The sequence below is a fragment of the Madurella fahalii genome, assembly GCF_045866475.1.
Source record: "Madurella fahalii IFM 68171 DNA, scaffold_1, whole genome shotgun sequence".
In the NCBI taxonomy this organism is placed as follows: Eukaryota; Fungi; Ascomycota; class Sordariomycetes; order Sordariales; genus Madurella; species Madurella fahalii.
In genome coordinates this window covers 2,624,898-2,651,848 of record NW_027263971.1, presented here as the reverse complement: position 1 = coordinate 2,651,848, position 26,951 = coordinate 2,624,898, and the positions used below count along the sequence as shown (strand labels likewise).

Sequence of the window (26,951 nt, the reverse complement as noted above, 5' to 3'; positions counted from 1 at the left end):
TCCGGGCATGCTGAAGCGACTAGAGAATTCGTGATAGGGAACAGGTTGGGCACTGGCATTTGTTTTGTTGTGCGGGGCTTAATGGTAGCAGTCTCGGACAGGCAGCTTGTGTTACCAATGAAATGCCCGGTCGAGCCGCCCATATCTGCGGGAGCAAGGCAGAAACGTGGGTAACTGCATTTCATAGAGGTCTTTGCCGCCGGGTTTGATGCAGGCATGCCGCAAAGTGGATGCTTATGTTTCAAGTGTTCGAGAAGCTCGTGTTTTGATTTACCAAGCCCCCTAGACCGTGGCCTTCTTGGGCGGTCTCCTCATGATGACAGTCCGCATCACCCCTTCAGGGGCGGGCCCAGCAAGAGCCACGGCGTTGTTGGTACCCCAATTGCTGCCATTTGTGTTGGCGACACCCCATGTCTCGGTAATCCTGGTGTCCAAAACGTCGACATCCTCGTAACCAAACTTCTTATACAGGCTGTATCCAACGGGGGAGGCCTCAAGCCGGCAAGGCAGGCCCAGCTCATCGGCAAGTTCAACACCCCACCTCACAAGGGCCGATCCGGCCCCCAACCGTCGCCGGCCCGGCTTGCAGGCGAGGATACTAAGGTCTGCATCACAATTAGCGAGGCTTCTTCTCGCGGTTGAAGCAGCAGAATCCTTACACAACGCAGGTTCTCCTTTGGCATGGTCGCGTTGTTTCCGGTTCATCTCACAGATGAAGGCGTCAATCACGGAAAGGTCGCAGCCCTCGCCAAATATTTCGGAAGTCGCCTGAAAGTCCTGCTTCCATTCCGCCTCTGCCTGCTGCACTCGATTGAGCCGCCACTTAGCGAAGGCGACCACCTCCCCGGGCTTGTCGTCAGCACCGGGTTCAGGCACATATTCGGCCACGTAGACGAGCGTCTGTGGCGCTTGTTCAGCGCTCACTGGACCATCCTTCCCTTGAAGGGGCTTTGGCTGCAAAAGCCGGGCGCCAAATTTTTTCTTGCAATCTTCGGAAACACCATTGGGGTACATCAACTGGTCAATAGCGTTGTCCCCGAAGGCCTCAAAGTTGATGTCTATAATAGTCTCGACATCAGCCGGTGTAGCCTCTCGGACGCGGATTCGAGGATTAGTAGAAGTCATCGTAAAAAGCCGGGTTGTCGTCTCAGTGGTAACTTTAGCGCATGCACAAATCTACCCGAGTCAGTCCACGAGCCCGCTCCTAAATAATTTATCCAACAAACCGCCGATCCACAACAGATGGCTTCCTCCTCGAAACAGGGGAGTGCAGTTCTCGCATTCACACCGCATGAGTCACATTCGGCAATGTTCATTGGGAGTCTCCAAGCACAGTATTCCGGGGAAGGAAGGTCTAAATCTTTCTTGGCAAAGGATCATGAAACCATGCAAGGCGTCTCGCCTCGTGCTCCGTACAGTACACGGTGGGAAAGGAAGAAACGCACCAAGGCGAATGCCAAAGTTGGGACGGAGGATGGAGGGGGAGGGGCTTTAAAGGGGATGGACCAATCAAATGTCTGACGTTTTCATCAGCAATGCCCCACTTGGAGCTCCAGGGAGCTCGCAACACTCGACAGCTGCAGCGCCGTCCCCTATCATACGACAGCTGATTACGCTGGTCGGATCGGCCGTTCACCACATCTTCCCATCGCCACAATGTCAAGCCCGAGAACAACGTTCATCCTCTCGATTCCGTTTATCCTTATCGGGTTCTTGCTGAGTCGCGCACCGTTCATGATGACTTCGTCACCTCCATCGAGACCCTGGGCCGACGGCCCCATGAAGCTTGTCGCTACTCCCCAATTCCAGACGAAGAAGGTAGACGTTACCGGCGGGCACGTCTTTCCCGGAGTCCAGAGCACTAATCGAGACTTCGTAGACCGATATCTTCACATCAGGCGCGACGCATATGGCTTTGCTGCGTACGTTGACACCACCCGAGCTGCTGAACCCATCCGCGCTTTAGGAAACCCCAGGCCAGCCAGACGATGACCCAGCTGACGCGACCATCAGACAACTCGATTCTCCGCGGCTATAACTCGATTTATCACCAAGCACCGCTCATCCTCGATCAAGACAAATCCGCTTTCGTTGGCTACTGCCTCGCCTGGTACAAGTTTGTCAAATCGCACCACGATGACGAGGAGACGACGCTGTTCACCAAGATGGAGGATTTGCTACAAGACAAGCATATATTCGAGGAAACACACAAAGAACATGGTCAGTAGTTGTTGCCGCATCATGAATCTCTCCTCCCCCTTCCTCCCCTCGACACACACAAGTCTTTCTCGGCCCGCTAACATGCGCCTCTTGTTTTCCACAGAATCCTTCCTTGCCGGCCTGGCCGAATTCGAAAAGTATCTCAGCAACCTCAAAACCCCTGCCGAGTTTTCGGGTGACGAATTGGTGCGGATAATGGGAACCTTCCAGTCCGACTTCGAGAACCACTTCCATAGCGAGATTGCCACCATCGCCAAGTTCTCGGACCACCCCAACGCACCCAAGGAGGGCACCCCCGAGAATGCGGCGGCGGCGGCGACGTTCAAAGCATGGGGCAAGAACACCGTGACAAAAGCTGGTGTGACGGACGTGGTACCCTTTTTCCTGCTCAATCTCGACCGCACCGTCGAGGAGGGAATGTGGGCCAACTGGCCGCCAATGCCGGCTCCCATTAAGTGGGGCCTCATCAATCTTGCCGGTTCAATCCACTATGGCTGGTGGAAGTTTGCTTCTTGCGACGCTGCCGGCCAACCGCAGGAGCTATGGGCTTTCCGGGCGGCAGACATGAAGGCGCAGAGGGAAGCCAGGTCGAAGGCTTGAGCTAAAAGTCCGGCTACCTGGTTGTAGGGTATTACTGGGGTGTTACGACAATTAATGTGTTACGACTTGGATAACTGTTGGTTGGCGCTTTTGGGATAGGCTGGCTGTGCTTGGTGTACTGTACGCTGGATAATTTAGCTTGCGGTTTTGTTTACTTATGATCTGTGTCCTCAGAAGTCTTTGGGCCAGGTGGACTGATGCAATTTTCGAGATCAAGTCATACGTTCCGCAACGCCAGTATCAAGCGAAGTGCTGTGCCTCCTGACCATTGCATCCCCGCCCTTCCCCTGGTCTAATGCCCCATCGTACAGTACACAGCATGTCGACGTTGCACTTGATATACGGAGATGTGCATGACACTGTAAGGAGAGAGCAACGCGAATCACAACTCTTGCGAGGTTATCGCTCCCATGACCGTTCTACTGCGTTGAGGTTGCTATCCCCAACTCCAAAATTTGGCGTGGTGAAACCGGAGTCGGGAATTACTGCGAGTTGCCCCGCTGACAAATCCGGTCGTTTGAGAGCTTGCTCGAATCTGACAATCCCGAACCTTTCTGCGGCGATGCCACGCTCGCGGCAGTCTGAATTTTACCCCAAAACATTACCAGCCACTCTGGCCCAAAGTCTTGGCTGCGACCATTCATTCCATGTCGACAAAGACACGCGGCGGCGGGGGATGTTGGACGTGTCGCCTTCGACGCAAGAAATGCGACGAAACACGTCCGCTCTGTAACAGCTGCACTGCTCTGGAGATTGACTGCCTCTACGGCGACGACAGGCCGGAATGGATGGACGGCGCTGAGAAACAGAGACAGAGGGCTGAGTGGCTGAAGAGCGAAGTTAAACGGAAGGCAGCCCATCGACGGGAGCGCCGTTATCTCCAAGGCATCGAGGTCAGGCTGGAGTCTCTCGATGCCTCTCTCGCTGACGAAAGCGATGCGGGTGGGACCAAGGACTCTTTATACATTACGCCGTCTTCAGCCGACTCGGCACCTTCTTCATCGTACGATGGGCCGCAGGATTTTACGCCGAGGTCCGAATCCATTGGCCTCCAAGCCGACTCGTCGGCTTCCATACCATCACCGGACAGGCCGCATGGCGGGTCAAATACGCCCGGTCTAGACTTACAAGGGATGTTGGCCGAGGACGAGGATGCGCATCTAACAATGATGTACCTGGATTATGTCTTCCCCTTTGTGTTTCCCTTTTATCGGCCTTCGGTCCTAGATGTTGGACGCGGATGGCTTCTTGCCCTCTTAACGAAGAACAAAGCCCTATTCCACTCGGCCCTCGGGCTGGCGGGATACTTCTATGCAGTTCTACTCGGCCACACCGGTGACTCGTCACACGAATGCCAGACACGTAGCCTTGAAACGCTCCATAACCAGCAAGGACTAGCTCTTCAGTGGCTACAACATGAAATGCACGAGATTGTCACCCGCGGTGTCAGAGACCATCTCGCCGAGGCCAGCCGCGTCATGGCGAGCATCATACAGCTCCTGACGTGCGAGGTCGCCATCGCGAAGCCTGGCAACTGGACGATACATCTAGGTGCTGCAACAGAACTCTACGACGAGATTATGAAGCAACACGGTATGAGCGAACGCGGACCTTGTTTTATGATGGTTCTGCTTCAGCTGGGCTCGAAGCCTTTCACATGGACTCCGAAAAACCACCCGTGGGGTTTGAACCAGTCCATCCTGCGCTTCTTCACGGCCCAGCTTCTCTTCATTGACGTGCTCGCTAGCACGACCCTGCAGCAGCCTCCACGTTTACAACGGTGGCATGAGCATCTGCTCTATGACTATGACGAGGAGACCAAGGAGAAGATGCGCGACGGCGAGAAGGAACAAACCACTCCCCACATCAACCTGGAGGAGTTTGTTGGGGTGCAGAACTGGGCCATCCTCGCCATCAGTGAGATATCCGCGCTCGACGCCTGGAAGAAAGGAATGAAGAGAGCCGGGTCCTTATCAGTTACAGAGCTAGTTTCACGGGCGACAGCTATTGAGCATCGCCTTTGCGCATCACTAGAGGCACTGCTGGGCACGGACACCAAAGGCGCATTTCCCAGCTTGAAAGATAGCCCCCATACCGTTGTGCAATGCTCTGCCGGCGGCTTCCCCCTGGCTCGAGTGATGCATGGGACTGGCCTGAACACTCAGATTTGGGCACAAGCGGCTTTCACCTACCTCAGTGTAATTCTCTCCGGATGGCAGCCAGCAAGCCACGAAATCCGCAAGTCGGTCGCACAAACTATCGAACTGATGCTGAGCCTCCCGAACCCAGACTGTCTACGCACAGCCGTATGGCCGTTCGTCGTCACAGGCTGCCTCGCAGCTCCCGATCAGGAGTTCGTCTTCCGCGACCTGGTCTCAGCCATGGGCCCGTTGCAACGGTTCGGCACGATCAGTGATGGCCTTGCCATATTGGAACATGTCTGGGTGCATCGCGCAGAAATCGACGAAAACCCAGACCAGTGGGACTTGGCAGCATGCTTCAACTGCCTGGGTCGTTCAGTATTGCTGATATGAGCCTCGAATGGGATAATTAGAAAATATTTAAGCACTCCTTTTCGGGTTGTAATCACGCAACCGCCTCGGAACAAAATGCTATTGCTTGCATCCTTTACCAGACAAACCCCAATCATATCCCCGACTTATAACGATGACGATGGTAACGCAAAAAAAGATGGCGAAGTCCATAATGGGAATAACAACAAGCGTATGGGCCTTTCAGTTGGCTGCCTGCAGGCCGAAAGGCGATCTCAGAGGCCTTTCCAGCAAGGGGCTTGTTATCATCTGCAAAACAAGGTTACAATCTGGCTATGCTTGAAGCAAATGGGTATATTCTTTCAATCGCCCACAACTATTCCCTCCCGTTTCGTGACTTTTCCTTACAATTTGCAACAGTGCCCGTATCCAAAATTCGCGGCCATCACTGATCTTCCGAACACTCGATTCCGTCTTAGGCACATGCCGTTTCCGAAGTCCTGCCAAGTACCTTTTAACAACATTACACAACATTAGACGGATCATGCGGCGCGTTCGGTCCAAAAAGCACGTTGGCCAGAGGTCCCCACCACCCACTTGCTGTCGACCCTCCGTTCGCATTTTTGGCCGGGACCTCTTCCCGCTGCCGAATAGTAGTCAGAGGATCCGGCCCCCACGAGTCTCGCAGGGAGTTGCGGAAATGTCTCTCCCTTGGGTCCATGGCTATCGGGTCAGGTTTGGCCGGTGGTATATATTCGTCGTCGGGGCTACTCGGCACAATGTCTTCGTAAATGGATGGACTGTACTCTCCCATATCAAATTCTTTTAGTCCAAGTTCCTTTGCCACCAAGTCGTCCGTGTTTGGACCATGGTGATTTTCGTTCTCGTAATCATCCTGGTTGGGTTCCTCTCCAACATAACCCACCATGTCTTTGGCTATGGGCGCCTCGCCGGAAAGACTGATCTGTGAAAGCGGCGATGAAACGGGAATTGAGCTAGTGCTGCTACCCCTGGGCCGGCCAGGATTGGCACGCACCAGAGTGCTGTGAGGCCGCCGGTTCCGGGAAGACACTGCCGGGTTTCCTCCGGAGCCGGCCGCCGGCGATGAAGATGAATTAGCCCCGTTCACAAGGGAGTTAATGAAACCCTTTAAGCCGGTCCTTGTCCCCGCGTTTTGCCTTCCCGGCTTGCCCGTTTTTCCCGTCTTACGTGTGCTGCTCACAATCTTCCGACCAAGCGCCCCGAGTCCCTAGCTTTCGCGGGGGTCGTTCGGGGGCCCGAATTCTGCCCGGCGCAGCCGTGGCGTCCATCCGGCCTTTTCTTCGTCTCTGGACAAGCTGCTGCTGCGGGAGGCCCTAGACCCCTGATACGCTCTGGACGGCACTGGCTGAATCACGGGCACGGCCGGAGGAGTGGGCTCAAAGCCCCTGGCCTTTTCCTGAGGGCTATAGAAACCCCCATCTCCCAACGTGTTCTCGCCCGTAGCCTCAAAGAAACTCGTTCTTAGCCGTCTCTCACCGAGATGTAGCAACCCTACCAACGTCGCACTGGCCGCAAAGAGCAGACAGATTATAATCAGCAGGCCCAAAAGAGCAAACGGCTTCTCACATGGGGCCAGTCCGCCGTGGGAAAAGCCGGGGGTGGAAAACTCTTCGGAGGTTTCGATAGCATCGCAGTCGGTATCGCCGAGTATCTCCCCCAGGACTATCGCTAGGACAAAGAAGGGGAGGAAGAGAACGAGGTCGACGGACCAGGTTGCTGCGTAGGGGAGGTAACGGCGGCAGTAGCCGCTCCAAGAGAGGAATGCCCAAAGGAGGGCGGTAACAGCCTAAATTGAACCGGTCAACCTCGTCGATAGTAATAAACTTGATAGAATGGAATGGAAGCTTACAAAGAAGACAGCGCCTATCAAGCTTCCAGACGGGTCTTGCCCCGCGTTGGCCGTGAGCGCGATGAGGTGGCCGGCGAGTCCGATGATGGCGATGAGAATTGCTATTTCGATCACGCGGATGACGAGAAATGCGTAGCTGTAAATGCCCTGCGGGCGAAGCGACATAGAATCGTGTAAGGCTGGCATGATGAAGGGAGAGAAACTAAATCTCGACTCTCTCTGAGGGGACGAGGGGAGGGAGTGAGAGTAAGCCGTTGATATCCCGGTACTCAGCCGATCCACGGCATATTTAAGTCATAGAAAGCAAGGTAAGCTGGATGGGTGTAGCTCAGGGGATGGTAGGTACAATACTAGTGCGGGTCAAGAAAGTGCGGTGACCAAAGACCGTGGGAAGGGTGACGATCCCTAATATATATTCAGGTGGCAGAATCCGAACTTCAAACACGGTCCTCATGATGGTGCACCGTTTGCCCAACACGGAAAGTGCATGTTTAGGATTTTGGTCCGGAGGGCCGTGTTGAACAGACGGAACATGGGGGGGCTCCGGCGAATACCAAGCGGAGAACATCGAATAACGAGAGTCTGCGGTGAAACAGTACCTGATTTGACACCACTTCCATGAATGCGAAGCGTGCGAGTGAGTCTTAGACCGGGTAGCTGTTTCTCGCAAGTCTCGGGCGGCAGGTGGGCCCCTCCGAGACCGCGATACGGCCATGACAACGGTGGGGCCGATCCCGGGCCGGGGGGTGTGCGGCGCATGTGTAAAACTTCCTGGCCGACAGTACGAGGCATTGAATGTAACACGGGGAAAGGATGATCGGACGATATACCCTGTCCATATCGGTAGGGTAAACTGGAATGTGCAGGGGTTGTCATCCAATGCTCTTCGCCATCAAAGTGACGAGTTGGAGCAGAAGAAGAGCTGTATCCTCCGCTTCAAATAATTGCCGGTGATAACATTCATCAAGTGCGGGATCGCGAAAGACTCCCCGTGCTCATTGCGTCGTGTAAAGACACGTCGTGTAAAGACAAAGAAGATCCTCATTTCTAGAAGAGTGCATAGGCCCCTAATGTTTAGACGACTTAGAAACAACGTTCGCGGTCGCGCAGGCGCAATGTAGAATCGGAATGATTGTCCGAGGGTGGGTGGGGAAGCCTGGGGTGCGGTCCTCCGCCGGGCCGCGGCCGTCGTCTACACCTACATATCCTACAACGTGATAGGTCATAAAAGCGGCTGTTCACCAGAGAAGTATCGGCGGCGTCTCAAGCCTATCGTCCAGACCACAAAATAAACCCAAACACTAGACGTTTAGAGCAGAAGAGTTCGGTCGACTTGCCAAGAGCCTGGTCATGTGCATCACATTACCCTGATCTTCAATTTTGACTCCTATACTCCTGTACGCCACTCTAGAACGCTACGCAACATAACAAGGTCGTGGCGGCAGCCCTGATAAAGCACAGTGCCGAGGATACGCCGTGGCAAGACCAACGGTTCAGCTTTTATTGCCTACTGACCCGGCGGCCTGCCGACGAGCCAAGTGGTGAGGAACCAGTAGGATACCGCCTCCACGCCATACCATGCCGCCCCCAGCAAGCTTGTTGGAACTTTTTACCCAAGCAAATCGTCGAGACCATTCCCAAGCGGCTTCCCACCACTCGCCGGCTTGGCTGCTGACGACGGCGTGGCCGCGCCCCAGATACCCGCGCTGCTCTTCTCCTTGGCAAGTTGGCCCATAGCCGGGCCGGGGCCTGTTGGGGTGTTCTTCTTGATTCCAACGCTAGCCTGTGACCAGAGGGCACCGAATGCGTCGCCGCCCGCCGCCGGCTTGGCGGCAGCAGAGGCACCGGCAGGCTTCTGCCCACCCCACGTCGATGTCGCGGGCTGTTGAGAGGTGACTGTTTGCACCGAGGAGAAATAATTGGGCGTCGCCGCTTGGTATCCGGCGGGCTTGGGCGCTTGGGCTGCCGGCGACAGCGTCGTCGTCGTTAGAGGCGTGGAGAAAGCCGAAAAGTTACCCGCCGGGCTGGCGGTTGAACTCGGCGGCGGAGAGATGGATGACATGGCGACCATACCACTGATGTTTGCTTGCTGAGGAGCAGACATAGGTTTAGGCGCCGCGAATTGAGTGTTAGGCGCCGCTGCCGTGATGGGCGGCGGGCGCGAGCCAGTAAACGACGTTGCGGGGGCATTAGAAGGCGCTGCGGATTGGAAGTCGTCAAACTCGTCGTCGTCATTAGCTCCACTGGCGAGCGATGTAAGCCCCGTGGGTGGAGCAGCGGCTGGCGCTGCCGGCGCTGCCGCAGCCGCGGGCGCGTCGAAGTCAAACAGGTCCACCTCAGGTTCCTTCTTCTTTGGTGGCTCGGTGGTCCGCTTCACGCCCGCTCTTTGGGTTGTGTCTCGAGACACTCTTGAAGCGCTCGCCGAGGCAGCCGGTCGCTCCCCCTCGTCAAATTCGTCATACTCCTCGAATTTGTCCGCCCGCGACTGCGTGGAGCGGTAATCATCAGATTGGCCTCCGAAACCGCCGCCATCACCATACACGCCGCCAGAGTAACCGCCATATGTAGAACTGCTCCCACCACCATAGCCAGAGTCGCTCCCAAAGCCGCCGTAACGACTCCCACTGCCAAATCCACCACCACCCTGCATACTGGTGAATTTTCCCTTGTTGGCACGCGCCTTTTTACGTTCGGCTCGGATGCGGTCGACATCGCTTAGAAGCTCTGCAAGTTCTTTGGCGCGGTGCCGGACATTGACCCCCTGGTCTTTGCCGTTCTGATCGATGAAATGGAACTGGCGCAGCATTTTGAGTAGCGTGATGTGGGATCGGGCATCGTCGATGACACGCTCGGAACCATGCTTGATCAGATACTCGAGTAATTGCAGGGCCTTGTAGATTTGTCGCCATTCCTCGGCCGACTTCTCTGTGAAACGGCGGTAGATCATGGGCATGATCTCGTTCAGTGTTTGGCTGGTAGCGCCATGGGTAAGTAGTCTGGCGTGGATAGAGACCCAGGGCGGCAAAACACATACTAGTTGAAGGTACCGTCGGCAATCTCCTGCATCTGCGTCGACGATGCGCCCCATGGTTCGTTGTTTGTAGCCTCGCGCACCTAAGCAATTGTCAGATCTGGCGCCAAATGTGTGTTGCTCGTCATTTGATGCTTTTGAGGGTTACCTTTGCCTCCATCTCGGTGTAGTTCATCACAGCTATCTCAGAGTCAGCAAAGGGAGGAACACGACAAGCCATCTTGTGCAAACCTACCATTCTGCATCTTGCGCACGCCAGCCTTGAGGTCGTACAGCGTCAGGTTCGACACCGTCTGCTTGAGGTTGTTTAAATCCATCGCGATCGATTTTTGTGGCCTAAGCCGTCTGAGAGAAGAGTGTGCGGTAGAGGGAGGCCGGTTAGAAATTTCGCAGAAGGCGGTACTGCGAGCGTGTTTACGAAAAGTTTGCCCTCTGCTGCTGTCCAGCTTCCTCTTTGTGCAGAGTGAGCGTTGGCGATGGGCAGCAACGGATGAAGCGCATCCACAGCCAACACCTTGCGATTTCAGGGCCGCCAAGAGCACTGGCCAGGTCGCTTGGGGCTGAATGTGGAGCCTGACAGGGAGAGTCACAATGTACGGCCTGAGGCTCCAAGGCAGCAGCATGGCCTGGCCAGTGCTCTGCAGATGTTAAGGCGTCCGGCCAGGTACCCGGCAGGAGAAAATTTCAAGTGGACTTTCTCGCGTCTTCAACTTGCCATTCCGTTGCAATCGCAGTTCAATTCGTCTTGTATTTTAATCTGTACTATTCTAGCATATAGGAAACCTTGTTCCAAAAGGTATGTTTTCTCCCATCCTGTTTCCAAAGTCAGCTTTCCATTCCCCCTTGTCTGGGCTCTAGCTGGAGCTCTAAGAGCTCCAATTGAGCTCCTCAGCTGTCCTTCCCATCAACATGCTGCCCCAGCTCAGCCATCAAACCTTGTCCTTCTCGGCCCGGCAACTTGTTGCTGGCTCACATGCTACCGCGCCTGGGAGATCGCGGGGGTGGTTTGAGTGGCCTTCATCTTCCTTTCGAGCACAGCAGCATCCTCCCTGCGGACATCTGCAGGCCAAAGTCGGCACAGCCTTCGCCAATCGGTGTCCGGCTTGGGTCCGGCTTGGGTCCGCTTTGGTCCCGCCCTGTGTGGTATTGCAGTTCGCGGTCATGTTAGAGCGACCATGACTTAGGGCGAGACCACGCTAGGTAGTTAGCCTCTGTGCTCTGCCTTGCACGTTGGTTTGAGGTGCAGGTAATCAGGTGGTTTGTTGGAAGTGTTGGCCATACCACGGGAGAACCTGCCGGCCCGTCAGCGGAGAAGGGCCAACACTGGAAGACGGGGGAAAGCCGCTTCTACCCTGGCATCGACAGGTGTGCTGCTCGGCCAACTGGCTACGCGGATCTTACCAACATCTCGATCCTCAGCAACAGCCCCTCACTTCATCACGTGAAGGCTACGTACCATGCCGTGCCTTCCTTCGTCCTCCATCTTGGTTTCCAGCTCCTGATTGGTTCCCGCCCTGTGCTAACCCACTCACTGCCAGAACGGAAAATGTTTCGACCCCTCCTACCCCGCCATTGCTCTTCTATCCGATCTTCCTCCCTCCTTCGCAATCTTCCAACCAATCCATTCACTTCGACCTGTTCGCCATCTCTTCAATCGAGCATCAGAATCTCAGCCAGAGCTTTCTCTGCATCATCCATCGACATGTCCCAAGTGTGAGTGGCACATTCTGGCCCGCGAGAGTTCGTCTTCGGAGCTCCTCTCACCATACCTCTAGCTACTTCCAGATCGAGTGGGAGGGTCCCGTTCTCGACCAGAGCGACAAGCCTACTCAGGAGGTGAAGGGCAAGCAACACCTTTTCGATTGTCTACTGTTCTGCTTTCGATTGAGTGGTATTCATCATCATATGGCACTCGCTTGACTGTTTAGCTTGCTGTTCTCCACCCAATGCTCGTGGCCGAGAGCGAATTATGCCGCCGTCCAGCTGCTCCTATACCCCTTTAGGACCACTCAAGAAAATCTTTGCGTCTTGGATCACATCATTGTGGCCCGCCTCCGATGGCAGTGGCTAACCTCCACAACAGAGCAGACGGGCCGCGTCAACTTCAACCTCTACGATGACGTTGTCCCGAAGACCGCCCGGAACTTCAGGGAGCTGTGCCTGAAGGAAAAGGGTGAAGGTTACAAGGGCTGCGCTTTCCATCGCATCATCCCGGAGTTCATGCTCCAAGGCGGTGACTTCACCCGCGGCAACGTGAGCACCTTGTCCGCCCCTCAAGTCTAATTTCCTCGTGGCTAACTTATTCAGGGCACCGGCGGCAGATCCATCTATGGCGAGAAGTTCGCCGATGAAAACTTCATCAAGAAGCACGACCGTCCTGGTCTTCTCTCCATGGCCAATGCCGGCCCCAACACGTAAGCCCGACGAACTCAGATTGGCTATTTGCTCCTCGTAAAGCTGTCGGGAATGAATCCAAGCTGATATCTCCCATCTTGGCAGCAACGGCTCGCAATTCTTCATCACGACCGTGACGACCTCTTGGCTCGATGGCCGCCACGTCGTCTTCGGTGAGGTTGCCGACAATGAATCCATGAGGGTCGTCAAGGCTCTCGAGGCAACTGGCAGCAAGGACGGCAGAATTCTCTACAACAAGAAGCCCACCATCGTTGACTGCGGCGAGGTTCAGGGTTAAACGATGCCTTGGGTTTCAAGTGGTCAAGTGGGATTGGGTTGCCTGGTGATACATTAGCAGAGTTTTCAACGGACCGGTTTCCGCTAGTCCCAAGAAGTTCGAAAAAATAAAAAAAAAGGCACTAGGTTGCTGCCCTTTGCGTATCGTTGGCATATCTGCCCCATAATTGACTGTGCTTTGATGGTGAGCGCCACAACGGAAGACAGATCAAATAGCATCATGATGAAACATGTAGCAGCTCGCTGTCCTAGTTGGCCCAGAAATGGCTGACTGAGCTTTTGTATTCACGAGGGGCCCAGTCGAATATTATAGTTCCATTACCGACTGCCCCATCCCACTACGACAAAGACATTATTAGTCTCCAGAAATCTTCCCCGCCTGTTTGCATGATGCGATGTTAAAGCCCCGTTACCCTCTGCTCAAGGCGGAAGAGCTGTATTTGGCACAAGTGGTTTTAACTGAGCCTCTAAGCCTAGCCATTCCAACATGTAGACGCAGGTCTTAGGGCTGACAGGCCCGCCCTCACCGCAGAGGTCGAACACGGGACACCGCCCGCACGGCATCTCGGTCAGCGCGCTGCTGGGCGGCTCGGGCCCCAGCCGGAGGGGCTTGTCCAGCCCGATGCCGGCCTCGCGCTCCTTTTGCCTCAGGTGGAACGGCACCGTGTCCTGCTTCATGGGGCGCGTCACGCGGTAGCCCTGCCGCTTGTTCACCCTGATGGGCTCGATCAGTCCGTCGTACATGAGCACGTCCACGAGCTGCTGGATGTCGGGCTCCGTCAGCGTCGTGTTGTTGGTTATTCCCGATTTCTGGATGAATTCGGTGATTTCGGGTACCGTCGGGTACTTCTTGTAGCCTGGGGGCAGGGGGAGGTAGATTGTATGGGATGGCTTTGGCCTGGACGTGGTGGTTGTGGGGGCTGGCATGGCGTCGTCGTCGTTGGAGATGTCGATTGCGGAGCGCTTAATGCCCCTGGGGTCGGATCCGCTACCTTCCGAGCCGCCGCCGCCGCGTATCGTGCCTTTCTTGGGAACCCTGGTTCTGTTGCCCGGTTGTGATTGCGACGACAGGTATGCGCTGTGTGTCTTGATGTACTCGAACACGACAGCCTGGAGCTCCTCGACGAAAGCCGTGTCTAGCTCACCGTCGGTAAACCAAGGGCCACCAGTTGCACGCTCTGAGGGCTTCAGAGTGGCTTTGATGTACATTTTCTTGTTAGGATGCTCGACATTCTTCATGCTCGCGATGTAGCCCTTGGTCTCGAGGAACTTGATGCAGTTCTTGACTACATTCTCGTGCATATTCAGCCTATTTTTTATCGTCCGGTTCCAGATACCGTCTGCGCCGGCCTCATCGATTATTGAGTACACCATGATCGTCTCGTCGTCGGGCAAGGAGGTGTACCTGTGGAAAGAGGCAATCAGTATGGCCGTCCTGGACAGACGAGTGTGATGGCGACGAAGGGCTTACTTCTTCGCTTCTTCCCTACTGCGCCATCTCCACGCAAGTCCAACATGTTGGTTGGATGCAGCAACCAGGAGTTTGTCGTCGCAAAGCCCTTGGACAACCTGGATGAGGAGGGTGATGTTGTTGCTGGGGATAATGTCGAGGTCGAGGAGGTCTTTTTGTGTGAAGAGGCGGGTTTCCGAGCCATGTTGCCTAATCTCGTCGTAGAGAGCATCTTTGAGGACTTGAATCTTGGCGGGGTTGCCCGCCTTGTCGTCGCTCGCCATGGCGCTGGAGTTGGCGGCGCGATGCAGCGCGAAGCCGGAGTGAGTCAGACGAGCAGATCGAGGCAATGGTTGTTGAAGGGTATTTCTGGATCAATTCCGCTATATTATGGTTACCCTCCTGCAAATGCTAGGGGAATAATATCAAAAGAAATTCAGGATGCGAGGAGGGCAGTGAAGTTGTGCTAGGTGAGGTGGTTCAGTTCAGCTTCAGTGGCATGCCACGAACTGTTCAGTACTGAAAATTGATGCCCCTCCATCACAGCCTTGCGAGGGCGCGACCGCATCTGGTTGGCCAGATGCAGCTCTGCGGGTCCCTCGAACCCCACCGCCGGCAGCCTCGACTGGAAGCTGTTCACCTCAGAAATCCGCTTGCAGAGCTCCTGGCTGAGTGAGCGACGCTCTCATTTTCGTCTCTGTATATGATAAAGCCTGCGGTTCACTCGCACAATTATTGAGGTCGTCCGTGACGAATAATTGACTTGGGTTACTACACGCCCATATATCTACCCAAGTTACAAAATGATGCGCCATCGAGCTTGCACATGTCTGATCCTTTCGCCAAACGGAATCAAGAGGGCCATTCCAAGGCCGATGACGGCGACATATATGCCAGCTTGGGCGCCAAAACAGTCAATGAAACCGACCTGCTCCACCCAGGGGACGATGCCGTAGAGAAAACCAAAGGCCACAATGTTTTTGGAACCTGCAACAAATTAGCCAAGTACTTTAAGACCCACAAAACGCCCAACCAAACTCACCGTTGACAAGCATCAAAGCGTCCGAGTTCACGGGAAGAACGCAGTCCGAGACGTAAGCCATGGTGATGGTCGGGACCGCTGTTAGCGCAAACGACACCATCCCATAGCCAAAGAACAGGCTTGTCCAATGCAGCGTCCTTTCGACTCCGTACCCAAACAGTACGCACCCGCCCCCCGTGATGAGCAATGGCAGTATACAGAGATACAGCCGATTCTCGGGCTGGAATACGCCGTTGTTGCGTCTGGTTCGCCAGTCGCAAAACACGTCGACCAACCAACCTCCAGCATAGCTGCCTGCGACGTTGCCGATAAAGCCCGGGATGTTGATCAAGCCATTGATCATGGGCGACCAGCTGTACGGTGGGGCCTGGAGGACGAATGGGTTGAGGATATTGACCGACACTGTCAGGACGAGTGATACGGCGTAACCAAGGAACGAGTAGATGACGCAGGGGTAGACGAACATAGGCAGCGGCCGCACAAACATCTTGAAGATGTTAGTGTCTGGTGCGGCCCCTGACCAAAGACTGAGCTCCTGGATCCAGGTCTTTTTCGGAACCGTCAATGGTTGGTCAAGAGCCTTGTCCGTAACGTTTGCCGTCTTGGGCGAGTCAGCGCTGCCATCGCCATCCTCCCCGGAGGAGAATACAGCCACCTCGGTCCCTGTCCCAACGACATTTTGGTTTTCGTCCCGATAGTACCTCGTCTCTGGCACGAACAGCAGCACCGTGACAAAGTTGATACCCGTCAAGATGACCGAAATCCACTTATGCCATCTCCAACTCAGCCCAGTGATGACGAACCCACAAATCAACGGCCCCAGCGTGTTTCCCCCGGAGATGAAATTCATGTACACGCCCATTTTGGCCCCACGCTCATGTAGGAAGTACAAGTCGTTCACAATACTCGCACCCAACGCCTCGGTCGAGGATCCAGCAAAGGCCGCCACAATGTTGGACCACAGCAGCGATTCAAACGTTGTCGCCGCCGCGCCCCACACAAAGCACGCGCACAGCAGGCCTGAGGAAACAACGAACACGGGCCGCTTGCCAAAGTAGTTCGCCAGCGGCACCCAAAAGAAGTTGAATGCGCCAAGGACTAGGATGGGCCAAAGCAGCAGGTCGCTTGTCTGGGCCATTGACTTGTCGAACTCGAGTGAGAGGATGTAAAAGGCCGGGGCCAGACCGCCAATGCCATAATTGGTCAAGAAGGTGAAAGCGCAGACGGAAAGAAAGGCAACATGTTTTTTCCATCGAGGCCAGCGGAGAGGGTCGTTAGGGTCTGTGGGCGAGGGGTGCGGGAAGAGGACGAGGGAGGAGGTGTCCGAGGTTGAGACGTCACGAAGTTGGACCGTTCCCTCTGTTTTGTCAAGTTCGTGGAGTGTGTGAAGCCGCATCTTCGTTAGCCAGTTAGGGGCGGCGGCAGGGGTGAAGTCGGAGAGATATGACGGTGAGACAGATGCCGCTGACAGCCCGCGAGCTCGGTGCGCTCTGCAGAAATAAGCTTAGCAAAAGAGGACTCAGATCTGGGCATCAAGGCATCGTTTAAAGGCAATTTCATTGCGAGAGCGGTGAGGACGCTCAATTTCAGCCGCCGTCGGCTTGCAGCTGGTCGGCAACGGAGGTCCGTGGCGATATGTCCGGCCGGGACCGAATCTGGCGTTCGGCTGTACCAATCGGTAGTTGCCAGCCATCAATTAAGAGATTTTGCATAGATATTGGGGTTGCAGACTCTCCAAGGCGCCGCCACGGCGTGTGCTGCCATCAATCAGGGAAAATCGGAGATCGAGGTGGTGCTGATGGCTTATCGTTCTGGTGGTTTTGCTCCGTGTTCTGGATGGCGATTCGCGACGGTAGTCCGTCGAGTCCAGCTACTGGTTGGATAAGGTACGTGACACACGATTGAGATTGCCGCCGAACTGTGTGATCCAAAGAAACCTTCACCACAGACTACTAGTAGTACATCTAGACCTTTCCGTCGCAGCCGCCAATGACAATTCAATCTTAAGGCGTGCAGTTCCTAATATGTACTTTGTTAGGCTTCAACCTTCCCCATCCCCCAATTTGGTTTTTTTTTTTTTTTTTTTTTCCCAACACCACGGCCAAGTGTCCATGAACTCGGCGATGAGCTTTCTGGCAAGACCTGGGGGTGCCAGAAGGGAGACGGCAATGTCACTAGACTCGTAGGTTCATCAAACCAAGAAGGTACCTAAGGTAACCTATAGTTCTCATCATAGAGCATCTTGTGCGAGAAACAGTGGTCCTAACCCTGATAGAGTATACTTTCTATAATGCCCAGGTTGAAAATTGCTTACTTCCAAGTCACGCTTGTGAAGGCGGAGTAACATGGGCTAGATATCCTTAGCCAGTGCAGCCGGACGAAACAATTCTTTAACATACCACCCATCGTGTCCTCCTAATTAGCCGTCCCGTAGTCTAGAATGAGTGGGGCGGCTTCGGCTGGGTACGGTACGCGGTAGACCTACCATGGAGAGGCACATGCTGCTGACGAATATCTCCCCAAAGCTGACTGCGCTGCCACGTAGGGAACAATTCGCTTCCTGTCTACAATAACCAGTCACTCGAGCAATGCCACAACTTTATAGGAACTGGGATATGACTGGGGCCCGGCCTACTAGTAGCAACGTGGTTAAACCCTGGACACTAGAAACACGAATCGAAATGAGGTCAAAGGATGAATGAATCTTGTTTGTTCACCCACACTGCTTTTATTAAGAGTAACGGCCGCGTCACACGACCCGAGACAAGCGCATATCACAGGTGAGTAAGAAGCTCCAGCTGAGTATCCAAATTGTGAACTTCCGCCTGGTGGAGTCGGTGGAGATTTCGTGACAAGGGTAAACCCGCACCTACAAAACACCCCTGGGAACCCATCTGCATCCTCGAGAACTCATCCTGAGCGCAATATCGTGGTTTTGCCTTGTTCAAAGCGTTACGATCGTTTCCAGGCAGTCCCACCACCACTGCAGTCACTCGTTTCTTATTTTGTCTGTTTATCACCCAGGTCTACGCCCGTCACGACAATATGCGTGGCTTGTCGATCTTCGCTTTTGTGGCGCCTCTCGTTTCTGCCATGCAGCTCATTGAGCCCACCGTAAATTCAACCCTACGGATGGGCGAAACGATTCGTGCCAAATGGACTAGTGCCGATACGGATCCCACCACCTTCAGCATTTACTTGGTCAACTTTGTTAATTGGCCGCCTTTCTACACTCAGCTGGCCTCCAATGTCCGAACGTCGGCCGGTGAATATCAGGTGACTGTCCCCTGCGGTCTTGACAGTTCGTGGGGCTACCAGTTGTAAGTAACTACCTTCTGCCTCTATAAAAGAGATACAAGCCAAACATCTTACTAATTCCCTATCCAGCAATGCCATCAACGGCACCAACGTCTACGTCATTTATGCACAAACTCCCAAGTTTCACGTCCGGAGCGGCACCTGCACGGGAAACAATGCCGCCCCGCTGCCAGACAGCGGGGACTCGACGTGTGAGCGCATCACCGTGACCGCCGCAGTCACCAGCACTATCACTGTATTCCCCGCCTGCCCCTCGACGGAACCATCATGTTCGCTTGCCAACAAGAGATGCGCCGCCACCACTTCCACGGTTTCCTCGCAGCCTCAGCCCACCGACGACTCGAACCCCGGTGAGGAGGAAGAGGGGGAAGAGGAGGACTCGAGTTCTGACTCAGAGGGAGAGGATGGCGATGGTGAAGGTGAAGAGTCGGACTCGGACTCTGACACCGATGAGGACGATGGCGATGCAGATGAGGATGACGTGGATGAGGAGGGTGCAGATGAAGCGGACCAAGCATCCGCAGCCCTCAGCGTTACCAGCTTGCCCGCGTAAGGTAGGTAAGATACCTAACATGTGCCGGATTGGTATTAGTGGATGCGCTTGTGGCTGCTATCGTGGTGTGTTTGGCCGTATTGAGGAATTGATTTGTTGTGTTTGGAATGTCGATGGACAAGGAGAGACGGGAAAAGAGAGGACGCATAATTATGTTACGTAAAGACATGGGCTCTCAGTTCAATATGGGACTTAATTGTCGGTTATTCAACTATTAATGTAATTAGATATTCAGTTCCTACAAAAGAATTCGTTGCCCGGCATTTTTGTACGGGGAACTCTACCAGTCTCTTACATGACACAGTAGCAGATGGTATCCCCAAATCTTTTGAATCCGGCACGAAGGCCATGCCTCGACGGCAATGACGACAGTTCAGGTGACATGTACGGATGTAGCATGAATAGACCTTTGCGGCACGATGATGCAGCAAAAGCCTGGGAGCACCACCTGCTTTTCAATCATTATAACTTGGGAGTTCGGAGTGTGGGGAATTGAAACATCCCAATCACAGTCAAACATAGCGTAGTATTGGCTGGTCTCTCTTTCATTAGGTATTGTAAGTATAAGGTATCTACTAGTTGGGTCCCTGTCAAACACGATCCGAGCGAGTAATTAAAACGAAGTATCCGACAAAAACCGCACTTTGTGAACGTAAGGGTGCTCCTGGTTATACGAGCACCGTTAATATAATCTCCCAGATGCCGATCCCTTTGAAGTCGAGAAAGGCCTCCACAACTCCGACGCATTAGTAGTAAGATCTCACGCTGACCATGAGCTGCGTGAACTTCAAGTGGGGGTTTTGCCGGTGAGGTTTGATAGCCTGACTTGAGCATTCTTTCTAAGACCAGCTCTGGTTCGTTACTATAGAGAACTGTTATGGCACCTGCCTTTAGCGTTTACATCTAGAACACGCTAACATGCTTAACGGGGAGATCCGAGATGATCTGCCGACCGGATACTGGACATTAGGCTGGGCATCATCCCCACCGGCTGGAGATCTCCTGACGCGCTCAAATAATGGAATTAAGCTTAGTTTTCTTCCATTATCTACCTTGACTTCATTTAACGTATAATTGTTCACGAATCCAGGTCAAAACTTGACCAGTAACAAGGCATTCCCGGCCTTGATCGAGAAGTTGCCAAAGGTGGTCGACATCTCGGAGAGCTCGTCTTGCCTCCTCTAATGTGAGGCGAAGCTCTTCAGCAAACGCTTTGAGGTCATGATCACATGTAACCACCAGCCTGACGCTAGCCAACGAAGCCGCAATCCAAAGCAGAAGCATCTTAGTCTCTGGATCACCTCCAAATGCCCCACAACCCCACAGCCCGGTTCGAACCTCTTCAAAGCCGGCTGAGGCGAAGGCTGTGTATGCTTTCCGAACCTCGCGGTCTATGTTTCCGGGCTGCAGGTCAGGAAGCACAAGGTCTCGATGCTCTACCATATCCAGCTCGAGAGCATCCATGAACAACATCGTCCTGTGGCGCCAAGATTTTTCGCTGCTGTTGGGTACCGGCATTTTTTCGGCGCGGATATCTCGGCCCCGACCAGTGACATTGATCATGGCCTGCGCGCCCCTGACAACCAGCACCTGATCATCCCTCAACGGTGGGGTAACAAGCACAGCCGGACACGCCTCGGGCGATGTTCCCACATGAACCTCCTCTTGCGTAGCAGATTGGCCAAACCCGATAAACTTATTCGACGCGACAACCACTGCTCCATCGGGAAGACCCAAGCTCGCAGGAGACATGTCATACCGCTCCACAACCATCACCTTAACCTCCCCAAGTGGGCGCCCCCGGCCAGGTATCCCCGAAAAGGCATCCGCCAGATCTCCGGTCAGTGACTGCAGGGTATACGCGACCTCCCATTCCTCCTTATGCGTACCCACCCTTCCCTCTTCGCAAACCACCTCCGCAAAATACCCCATCAGCGCCCCCAGATACGCCCTCACGGCACTAGGCTGTCTCTGATGTTCCTCACCGGCATACTACACCCCGAAATCACACAGTCCATCATCCTGCATCCAGGCCGGTTTTGATAGCGTTCTCAAGAACTGGTGTACCACCAGACACGCTGTCTGCCGCCGCGAAAAGGACAGACGCGTTGCCTCCCGTCCTAGGACCGGAATATATCCCTCTGGGAAGAGGACGGGCATCTGCAGCGCGAGATCTACGAGGCGAGGCCAGACACGGCGGAAGAAGCCCTGTTCGCCTTGGCTACTATTGACGATGATGGCCTCGTGCAGAAGTGCATAGTCGCTTGCAGGGTGGGACGTGCCGCGGAGGGTGACAGAGATGGTGTCGAGGAGTGAATCGAGCGCTGCGGGTGAAGTGACGGGCTGGGAGAGGAGCGAACGGAGGAGGGGCCAGAAGGGAACAAGGCCGTTGGAATCTTGGAGCGGTTCGCCGTCATTGCTGTCGTCGTCGAGAAGGCTGAAACGGTCGGTGCATCTATAAGCTAATGAACATGGCAGGGTGTAGAATCCAAGGGGTGAGCTGGCCATTTTGGGAGTTTAGAGAGACTCGGATTGGTGACGGAGCGATAAGTGACAGTTCTGTCGTATTGGATATTGATTACTTAAAGAAAGTTGCGACCTTCTAGAAGCCAAAGCAGTGGTATGCCGAGTGTGTGTTGTAGAACCGGAAGCACAGCCGCCTCCTGACATAGAGACCTCCGGCGTGACTCACTAGCTCAACCTGTAGAGCATACGTGCTTAGCTGTGAATGAATTACCTGCCCCCACATAACCTGCATCAATTTTTGAGGCTAACTGAAGTATGTCTACGCCATGCCCGTCTGGGACATCTTGGGGTCGCTCGCAACAGAGATCTCCCGGACTTGTGCTCAACTTCTGACGCCTGAGACGGTTCCGGGAGATACGTTTGTATTAGACAATAACAGAGTGAGTTTTTATGTTATCGGATCGCCTAACGCAAGCAGGTGGAGACATGCGACGGGAATTTTGATCGAAGGGAGATTTGCGGGTTGTACTTTGTATTTGTAGCTAGTTCTGAGCAAGTTGAAGTAAACTTGAGAGAGCGACCCATGATCCTTGAGCCTTGCTCAAGTTATATAGTTCCCCCGCAGAGGACACGATCAGCCGGTCTTGTCAATGCGACGCAGATATCTGAGGCATCTTGTAGTGCATTTGTTTCTTATCTATTTTATTCTCTACGCGCTCACTTCTGCTTTCACCATCTTTGCTTTCCGTTTTAGTGCGGGCTCGATGGCCATGTATAGAGAGCCTCATACTATCACCATTGGGAGCGGGTTCAAATTCCCGTGATGTCAACGTTGGTGGTGAGGGGTCGCTTTGTCGGCCCCGCCAAACGTCTGCAAGTGCCCCGCCCTTGTGTGGTGGGGAGCTGTCGTATCCCGCCGCCCAATCAGAAGCTCAGATTCCCATCGAAAGACATCGAAAGTCCAGAGCTTTCCACGAGCCTTGCGTCGTCTGCCGTGTTCTGCTCCTTCTAGACGCTGAAATTTCTCAGATATACATGATCTTTCTTTCTGTGGATTAATCTTCCACTTTAAGCTACCGCAGATCGATACCTACATTCCTCCATTCCGCTCTCGTCACAGCGTCAGAAAGACACAAGGTAGCACTATGTCAACCGCGGACGAGCTTAAAGCTCTAGGCAACAAGGCCATCGCAGCCAAGAACTTTGACGAGGCCATGTAAGTCAACCACATTACACCGGTAAGACGGCTCGTAGGATCCAAGGCAACAGCTGACAAGAGACACAGCGACAAGTTTACGCAGGCCATCGCACTAGATTCCAACAACCACATCCTCTACAGCAACCGTTCCGCCGCGTACGCCTCCAAGAAGGAGTGGGACAACGCTCTGAAAGATGCCGAGAAGACGACAGAACTGAAGCCTGACTGGCCAAAGGGCTGGGGCCGCAAGGGCACTGCGCTTTTCGGAAAGGGCGATCTGCTTGGAGCGCATGACGCCTACGAGCAGGGCCTAAAGATCGATCCTAACAATGCAGGTATGAAGAACGACCTGGCAGCTGTCAAGCGGGCCATGGAGCAAGAAGCGGGAGGGGCCGGTATGTTTTTCTTTCCAGATCATCTGCTTTTGGCAGTATCGCGGCTAACGGTTTGGAAGGCTTCGGCGACCCGAGTGGCGGCATCGGAAAGATGTTTAGCGACCCGAACCTACTCCAAAAGCTTGCAAGCAACCCGAAGACGAGCCCCTTGCTCGCTGACCCAGGTTTTATGGCAAAGCTGCAGGCCATCAAGCAGAACCCCAACAATATGCAGGACCTCTTTAGTGACCCGCGGATGATTCAGGTGCTCGGTGTGCTGATGGGTGTTGACATGGAAATGGCCACCCCTGACCAGATGCCTTCTAGAGCCTCGGGTTCCAAGGTCGAGGAGGAAGAGGACATTCTGATGCCAGATGCTCCCCAGAAGAAGCCGGAGCCGGCAAAGAAAGCCCCGGAACCCCAGCCCGAGCCTGAGGAGTTGGATGAGGAGGCCCTAGAGAAGAAGAAGGCAAAGGAGGCAGCAGACAAAGAGAAACTCCTCGGCACCGAGAACTACAAGAAACGCAACTTTGACGAGGCCATCAAGCACTACCAGGCGGCTTGGGATCTGCATAAGGATATCACCTACCTCAACAACCTGGGCGCGGCCTACTTCGAGAAGGGCGATTACCAGTCCTGCATCGATACCTGCACAAAAGCTGTTGAGGAGGGCCGTGCTCTGTATGCCGACTTCAAGGTCATTGCCAAGTCATACGCTCGCATCGGTACAGCGTATGAGAAGCTTGGAGATCTCGGCCAAGCCATCGACTTCTACAACATGTCGCTGCGTGAGCACCGGACGCCAGAGGTTGTCAACAAGGTCCGGACGGCCGAACGCAACAAGATTGAAGCCGCCCGCAAGGCATACATCGATCCTGTTAAGGCCGAGGAGGCACGCGAGGAGGGCAATAAGAAGTTTAAAGAGTCGGACTGGCCCGGCGCCGTCGCCGCCTACACGGAGATGACCAAGCGCGCCCCCGATGACCCTCGTGGTTATAGCAACCGGGCGGCGGCTTTCATCAAGCTGCTCGAGTTCCCCAGTGCCCTTGACGACTGCGACATGGCCATCAAGAAGGACCCCAAGTTCATCCGGGCCTACATCCGCAAGGCCCAGGCCTACTTTGGCATGCGCGAGTACAGCAAGTGCGTTGATGCTTGCACCGACGCGCTCAATGTGGACAACGAGCACCACAATGGTGCCAACGCCAAGGAGATCGAGCAGCAACAGCAGAAGGCGTTCTCCGCTATGTATGCGGCGAGGGAGAATGAGACCGAGGAGCAGACTAGGGAGCGGCTGATGCGTGATCCCGAGGTAAGTTTTGGCTGGACGAAATCCACTGCGATACGACGATTCTAACATAGACCTAGATTATGGGCATCATGCAAGACCCCGTGATGCAAGCCATCCTGCAGCAGGCGCAGTCCGACCCGGCTGCGCTGGCGGAGCACATGAAGAACCCTAATGTCCGAAGCAAGATCCAGAAACTGGTTGCTGCTGGCGTCATCCGCGTTGGCAGGTAGAGGGGCTTTTAGCCTAGGGGTTGCGAGGTAGTTGAACATTTGGCAGCAGCTTCAAGCGCTTAGGAGTGATGGCACTCGATCCATCACAATCCCGCCTTCTTAGCTAATTCCACAGGCTTAAGGATATACTTGGCTGTTATGAATTTCATGAGAGACGAGCACGGTCCCTGTACTCTAAGTGGCGCGTTATTCCATATTTTCATTATGATTCAACGGATAGCTGCAGACTGTTACTCCAGTCGCCAAGGTGCTTAGTTGTGGTGTCACCCCTTGAAACACAATCCTGTAATTATCCATATGTTTCTCCAACTCGGGGAGCGATGGGGGGTTATTGACTGCGGTCGCTATGGGCTCAACACGGCTGGGCTGCCGTTGCTTCTTCAAACGGAGGGTTTTGCATGGTTCTCAGTCTCTTGTCAAGGCGGGACTTGCTAGCGCCTCACCACTTCTCAGATTAACGCATAAAACAGTGTTCCGTGATACAACAGCATCGGGCCATCAGTAGACGCTATCGTACTACCGGATCCCCCCAAATGGTATCACAGAAAACCAAGGCTTTGGTCCCACAACGCCCCATGTAACCTTTATTACCATCCTAACCTACGCAAACAACCTCCCCACCTCCGGCCCATCCTTGCTGACAATCCTCACCCCGGCAGCTTCCATCTCGGCCTTGCACCCGTCCCACGCCGCCGGATCCACCGCCCTCGTCCCTTCCTCCACAACGTACGTCTCGAACCCCTCCCGCACCGCGTCCTCGGCCGTGCTCCGGACGCAGTAGTCCCCCGCCAGCCCCACCACGTAGACGTGCGTCACGCCCGCGCCGCGGAGCAGCCCGGCCAGGCCGCTGTCGCTGACGCGGGGCTCGCGCAGCGGGTCGTAGAAGGCGGAGTACATCTCCACGCGCGGGTCGGTGCCCTTGTGGATGGTGTGGTCGAGGCGGGCGGCATCGAGCTCCGGGATGAGGGCGGCGCCGGGGGTGTCCTGGACGCAGTGGACGGGCCAGAGGCGGGTGGTGTAGGATTCGGCTGGGTTGTTGGGGTTGGTGATGGCGTGGAAGTCGAGGAAGGGGCGTTTGGCGGGGTGGTTGGCGGCAAACGAGATGTGGTCTGACGGGTGCCAGTCCTTGGTGGCGATCTTGAGGGCGAAGGTTGGGAGGGCGAGGAGGGTGTTGATGAGCGCCGTGATGGATCGCCCTTCGGCGACGGCGAGGGAGCCGTTCTGTGGTCAGGGGGAGGAGCGGGGTTAGTAACGCAGTTGTAGGTTGTCTTGAGATATTCAGCTGGGGAGGTATTTGGTGGCGAGAAAGGCTTGACATCAACTTCAGCTTGAATTAGGGCTGAAGGGTCGTTTTCACGGGGGTAAATACAACATAGGGGCAACGCCTCCCATGGAGAGGGGGTGGCGTGGAATCAGAGTTCTTGGATAGGATGAGATCCTTTTTCCTCGACCAAATGTACATGGAGTAACAGTCGCCAGGATTTACCGGGCCGATACAGGATAGGATGCTCGGTAACTCACCGGTGGACAAAAATCCTCTTGCATGTCGACGACCAGTAACGCCGGCCGGAAGCCCGGCGCTGCCACATCGGGCGCCTCCATTTTTGACGCAAGGTTTGCCCCGTTTCTGACGTATGTTCAGGTGCGTATTCTGGGCGAACCTGGCCGGGATTGGGGAAAACGATCGATTGCCTGCATGCCTCGAGTGTTCGGTGTTCCTCCACCACCATGTAGTGGCATGTGGCACACGGTATGGGGAAGGGGAAGGAGGGGCAGGTCCGGGCTAGCGATAAGATAATAATGCGGTAACAATGGACACGTCTTGGCAGTAAGGTCCCGACAACTACAATTGCCATGTCAGTGACACAGCGGCTGAAGCGACGACGGAACCCCGTCGTACGCGTAACGTCAAATCGCGTATCTCTCGGAAAAGCGTACCACTCCATCCATGACAAGACAGACAGATGCCGTTAACGGCACCGTTAGGACCGGCCGGGCGGAGCGGTCAAGGTACGGCCTCCGGTGGGCGAGGGGCTTGGAGCGAAGGTGGGCTTGGTGTGTGTGGATGGCCGAGTTTTATCTGATCATCAGATAAAATGCCTCA

The 26,951-nt window shown here is 54.6% G+C and overlaps 12 protein-coding genes across 12 annotated transcripts; 5 read left to right on the top strand and 7 right to left on the bottom strand.

Moving 5' to 3' along the window:
• Positions 1-282: 282 nt before the first annotated feature.
• Positions 283-1,125, bottom strand: MFIFM68171_00826 (Puromycin N-acetyltransferase; the record flags this gene model as incomplete). Its single annotated transcript, XM_071056248.1, has 2 exons — positions 283-605; positions 660-1,125. 2 exons carry the CDS (start codon positions 1,123-1,125, stop codon positions 283-285), a joined length of 789 nt encoding a protein of 262 aa, XP_070912349.1.
• A 531-nt stretch (positions 1,126-1,656) lies between these two features.
• On the top strand, positions 1,657-2,820 carry MFIFM68171_00825 (HemerythrinHHE cation binding domain-containing protein; the record flags this gene model as incomplete). Its single annotated transcript, XM_071056247.1, has 4 exons — positions 1,657-1,818; positions 1,880-1,922; positions 2,014-2,220; positions 2,324-2,820. The coding sequence occupies 4 exons, from the start codon at positions 1,657-1,659 to the stop codon at positions 2,818-2,820; spliced, it is 909 nt and encodes a 302-aa protein (XP_070912348.1).
• A 647-nt stretch (positions 2,821-3,467) lies between these two features.
• On the top strand, positions 3,468-5,354 carry MFIFM68171_00824 (Ustiloxin B cluster transcription factor ustR; the record flags this gene model as incomplete). The annotated part of the gene is made up of 1 exon (XM_071056246.1): positions 3,468-5,354. One exon carries the CDS (start codon positions 3,468-3,470, stop codon positions 5,352-5,354), a length of 1,887 nt encoding a protein of 628 aa, XP_070912347.1.
• A 1,207-nt stretch (positions 5,355-6,561) lies between these two features.
• On the bottom strand, positions 6,562-7,389 carry MFIFM68171_00823 (MARVEL domain-containing protein; the record flags this gene model as incomplete). Its single annotated transcript, XM_071056245.1, has 2 exons — positions 6,562-7,140; positions 7,204-7,389. The coding sequence occupies 2 exons, from the start codon at positions 7,387-7,389 to the stop codon at positions 6,562-6,564; spliced, it is 765 nt and encodes a 254-aa protein (XP_070912346.1).
• A 1,423-nt stretch (positions 7,390-8,812) lies between these two features.
• Positions 8,813-10,551, bottom strand: ENT3 (Epsin-3, clathrin recruitment and traffic between the Golgi and endosome; the record flags this gene model as incomplete). Its single annotated transcript, XM_071056244.1, has 4 exons — positions 8,813-10,175; positions 10,238-10,317; positions 10,383-10,414; positions 10,470-10,551. The coding sequence occupies 4 exons, from the start codon at positions 10,549-10,551 to the stop codon at positions 8,813-8,815; spliced, it is 1,557 nt and encodes a 518-aa protein (XP_070912345.1).
• A 1,229-nt stretch (positions 10,552-11,780) lies between these two features.
• On the top strand, positions 11,781-12,926 carry CSR1_1 (phosphatidylinositol transfer protein csr1; the record flags this gene model as incomplete). Its single annotated transcript, XM_071056243.1, has 5 exons — positions 11,781-11,947; positions 12,010-12,077; positions 12,318-12,487; positions 12,542-12,648; positions 12,734-12,926. 5 exons carry the CDS (start codon positions 11,781-11,783, stop codon positions 12,924-12,926), a joined length of 705 nt encoding a protein of 234 aa, XP_070912344.1.
• A 419-nt stretch (positions 12,927-13,345) lies between these two features.
• RPC34 (34-kDa subunit of RNA polymerase III (C)) lies at positions 13,346-14,659 on the bottom strand (the record flags this gene model as incomplete). Its single annotated transcript, XM_071056242.1, has 2 exons — positions 13,346-14,330; positions 14,397-14,659. The coding sequence occupies 2 exons, from the start codon at positions 14,657-14,659 to the stop codon at positions 13,346-13,348; spliced, it is 1,248 nt and encodes a 415-aa protein (XP_070912343.1).
• Positions 14,660-15,171: 512 nt separating this feature from the next.
• Positions 15,172-16,813, bottom strand: MFIFM68171_00819 (MFS general substrate transporter; the record flags this gene model as incomplete). Its single annotated transcript, XM_071056241.1, has 2 exons — positions 15,172-15,362; positions 15,418-16,813. 2 exons carry the CDS (start codon positions 16,811-16,813, stop codon positions 15,172-15,174), a joined length of 1,587 nt encoding a protein of 528 aa, XP_070912342.1.
• A 1,649-nt stretch (positions 16,814-18,462) lies between these two features.
• MFIFM68171_00818 (Extracellular proline-serine rich protein) lies at positions 18,463-19,288 on the top strand (the record flags this gene model as incomplete). The annotated part of the gene is made up of 2 exons (XM_071056240.1): positions 18,463-18,737; positions 18,805-19,288. The coding sequence occupies 2 exons, from the start codon at positions 18,463-18,465 to the stop codon at positions 19,286-19,288; spliced, it is 759 nt and encodes a 252-aa protein (XP_070912341.1).
• A 1,091-nt stretch (positions 19,289-20,379) lies between these two features.
• Positions 20,380-21,796, bottom strand: MFIFM68171_00817 (poly(ADP-ribose) glycohydrolase; the record flags this gene model as incomplete). Its single annotated transcript, XM_071056239.1, has 3 exons — positions 20,380-20,469; positions 20,627-21,280; positions 21,356-21,796. The coding sequence occupies 3 exons, from the start codon at positions 21,794-21,796 to the stop codon at positions 20,380-20,382; spliced, it is 1,185 nt and encodes a 394-aa protein (XP_070912340.1).
• Positions 21,797-22,899: 1,103 nt separating this feature from the next.
• On the top strand, positions 22,900-24,847 carry STI1_1 (Hsp90 cochaperone; the record flags this gene model as incomplete). The annotated part of the gene is made up of 4 exons (XM_071056238.1): positions 22,900-22,970; positions 23,040-23,347; positions 23,407-24,638; positions 24,695-24,847. The coding sequence occupies 4 exons, from the start codon at positions 22,900-22,902 to the stop codon at positions 24,845-24,847; spliced, it is 1,764 nt and encodes a 587-aa protein (XP_070912339.1).
• Positions 24,848-25,447: 600 nt separating this feature from the next.
• On the bottom strand, positions 25,448-26,449 carry PNC1 (NAD(+) salvage pathway protein; the record flags this gene model as incomplete). The annotated part of the gene is made up of 2 exons (XM_071056237.1): positions 25,448-26,068; positions 26,369-26,449. The coding sequence occupies 2 exons, from the start codon at positions 26,447-26,449 to the stop codon at positions 25,448-25,450; spliced, it is 702 nt and encodes a 233-aa protein (XP_070912338.1).
• Positions 26,450-26,951: the final 502 nt, after the last annotated feature.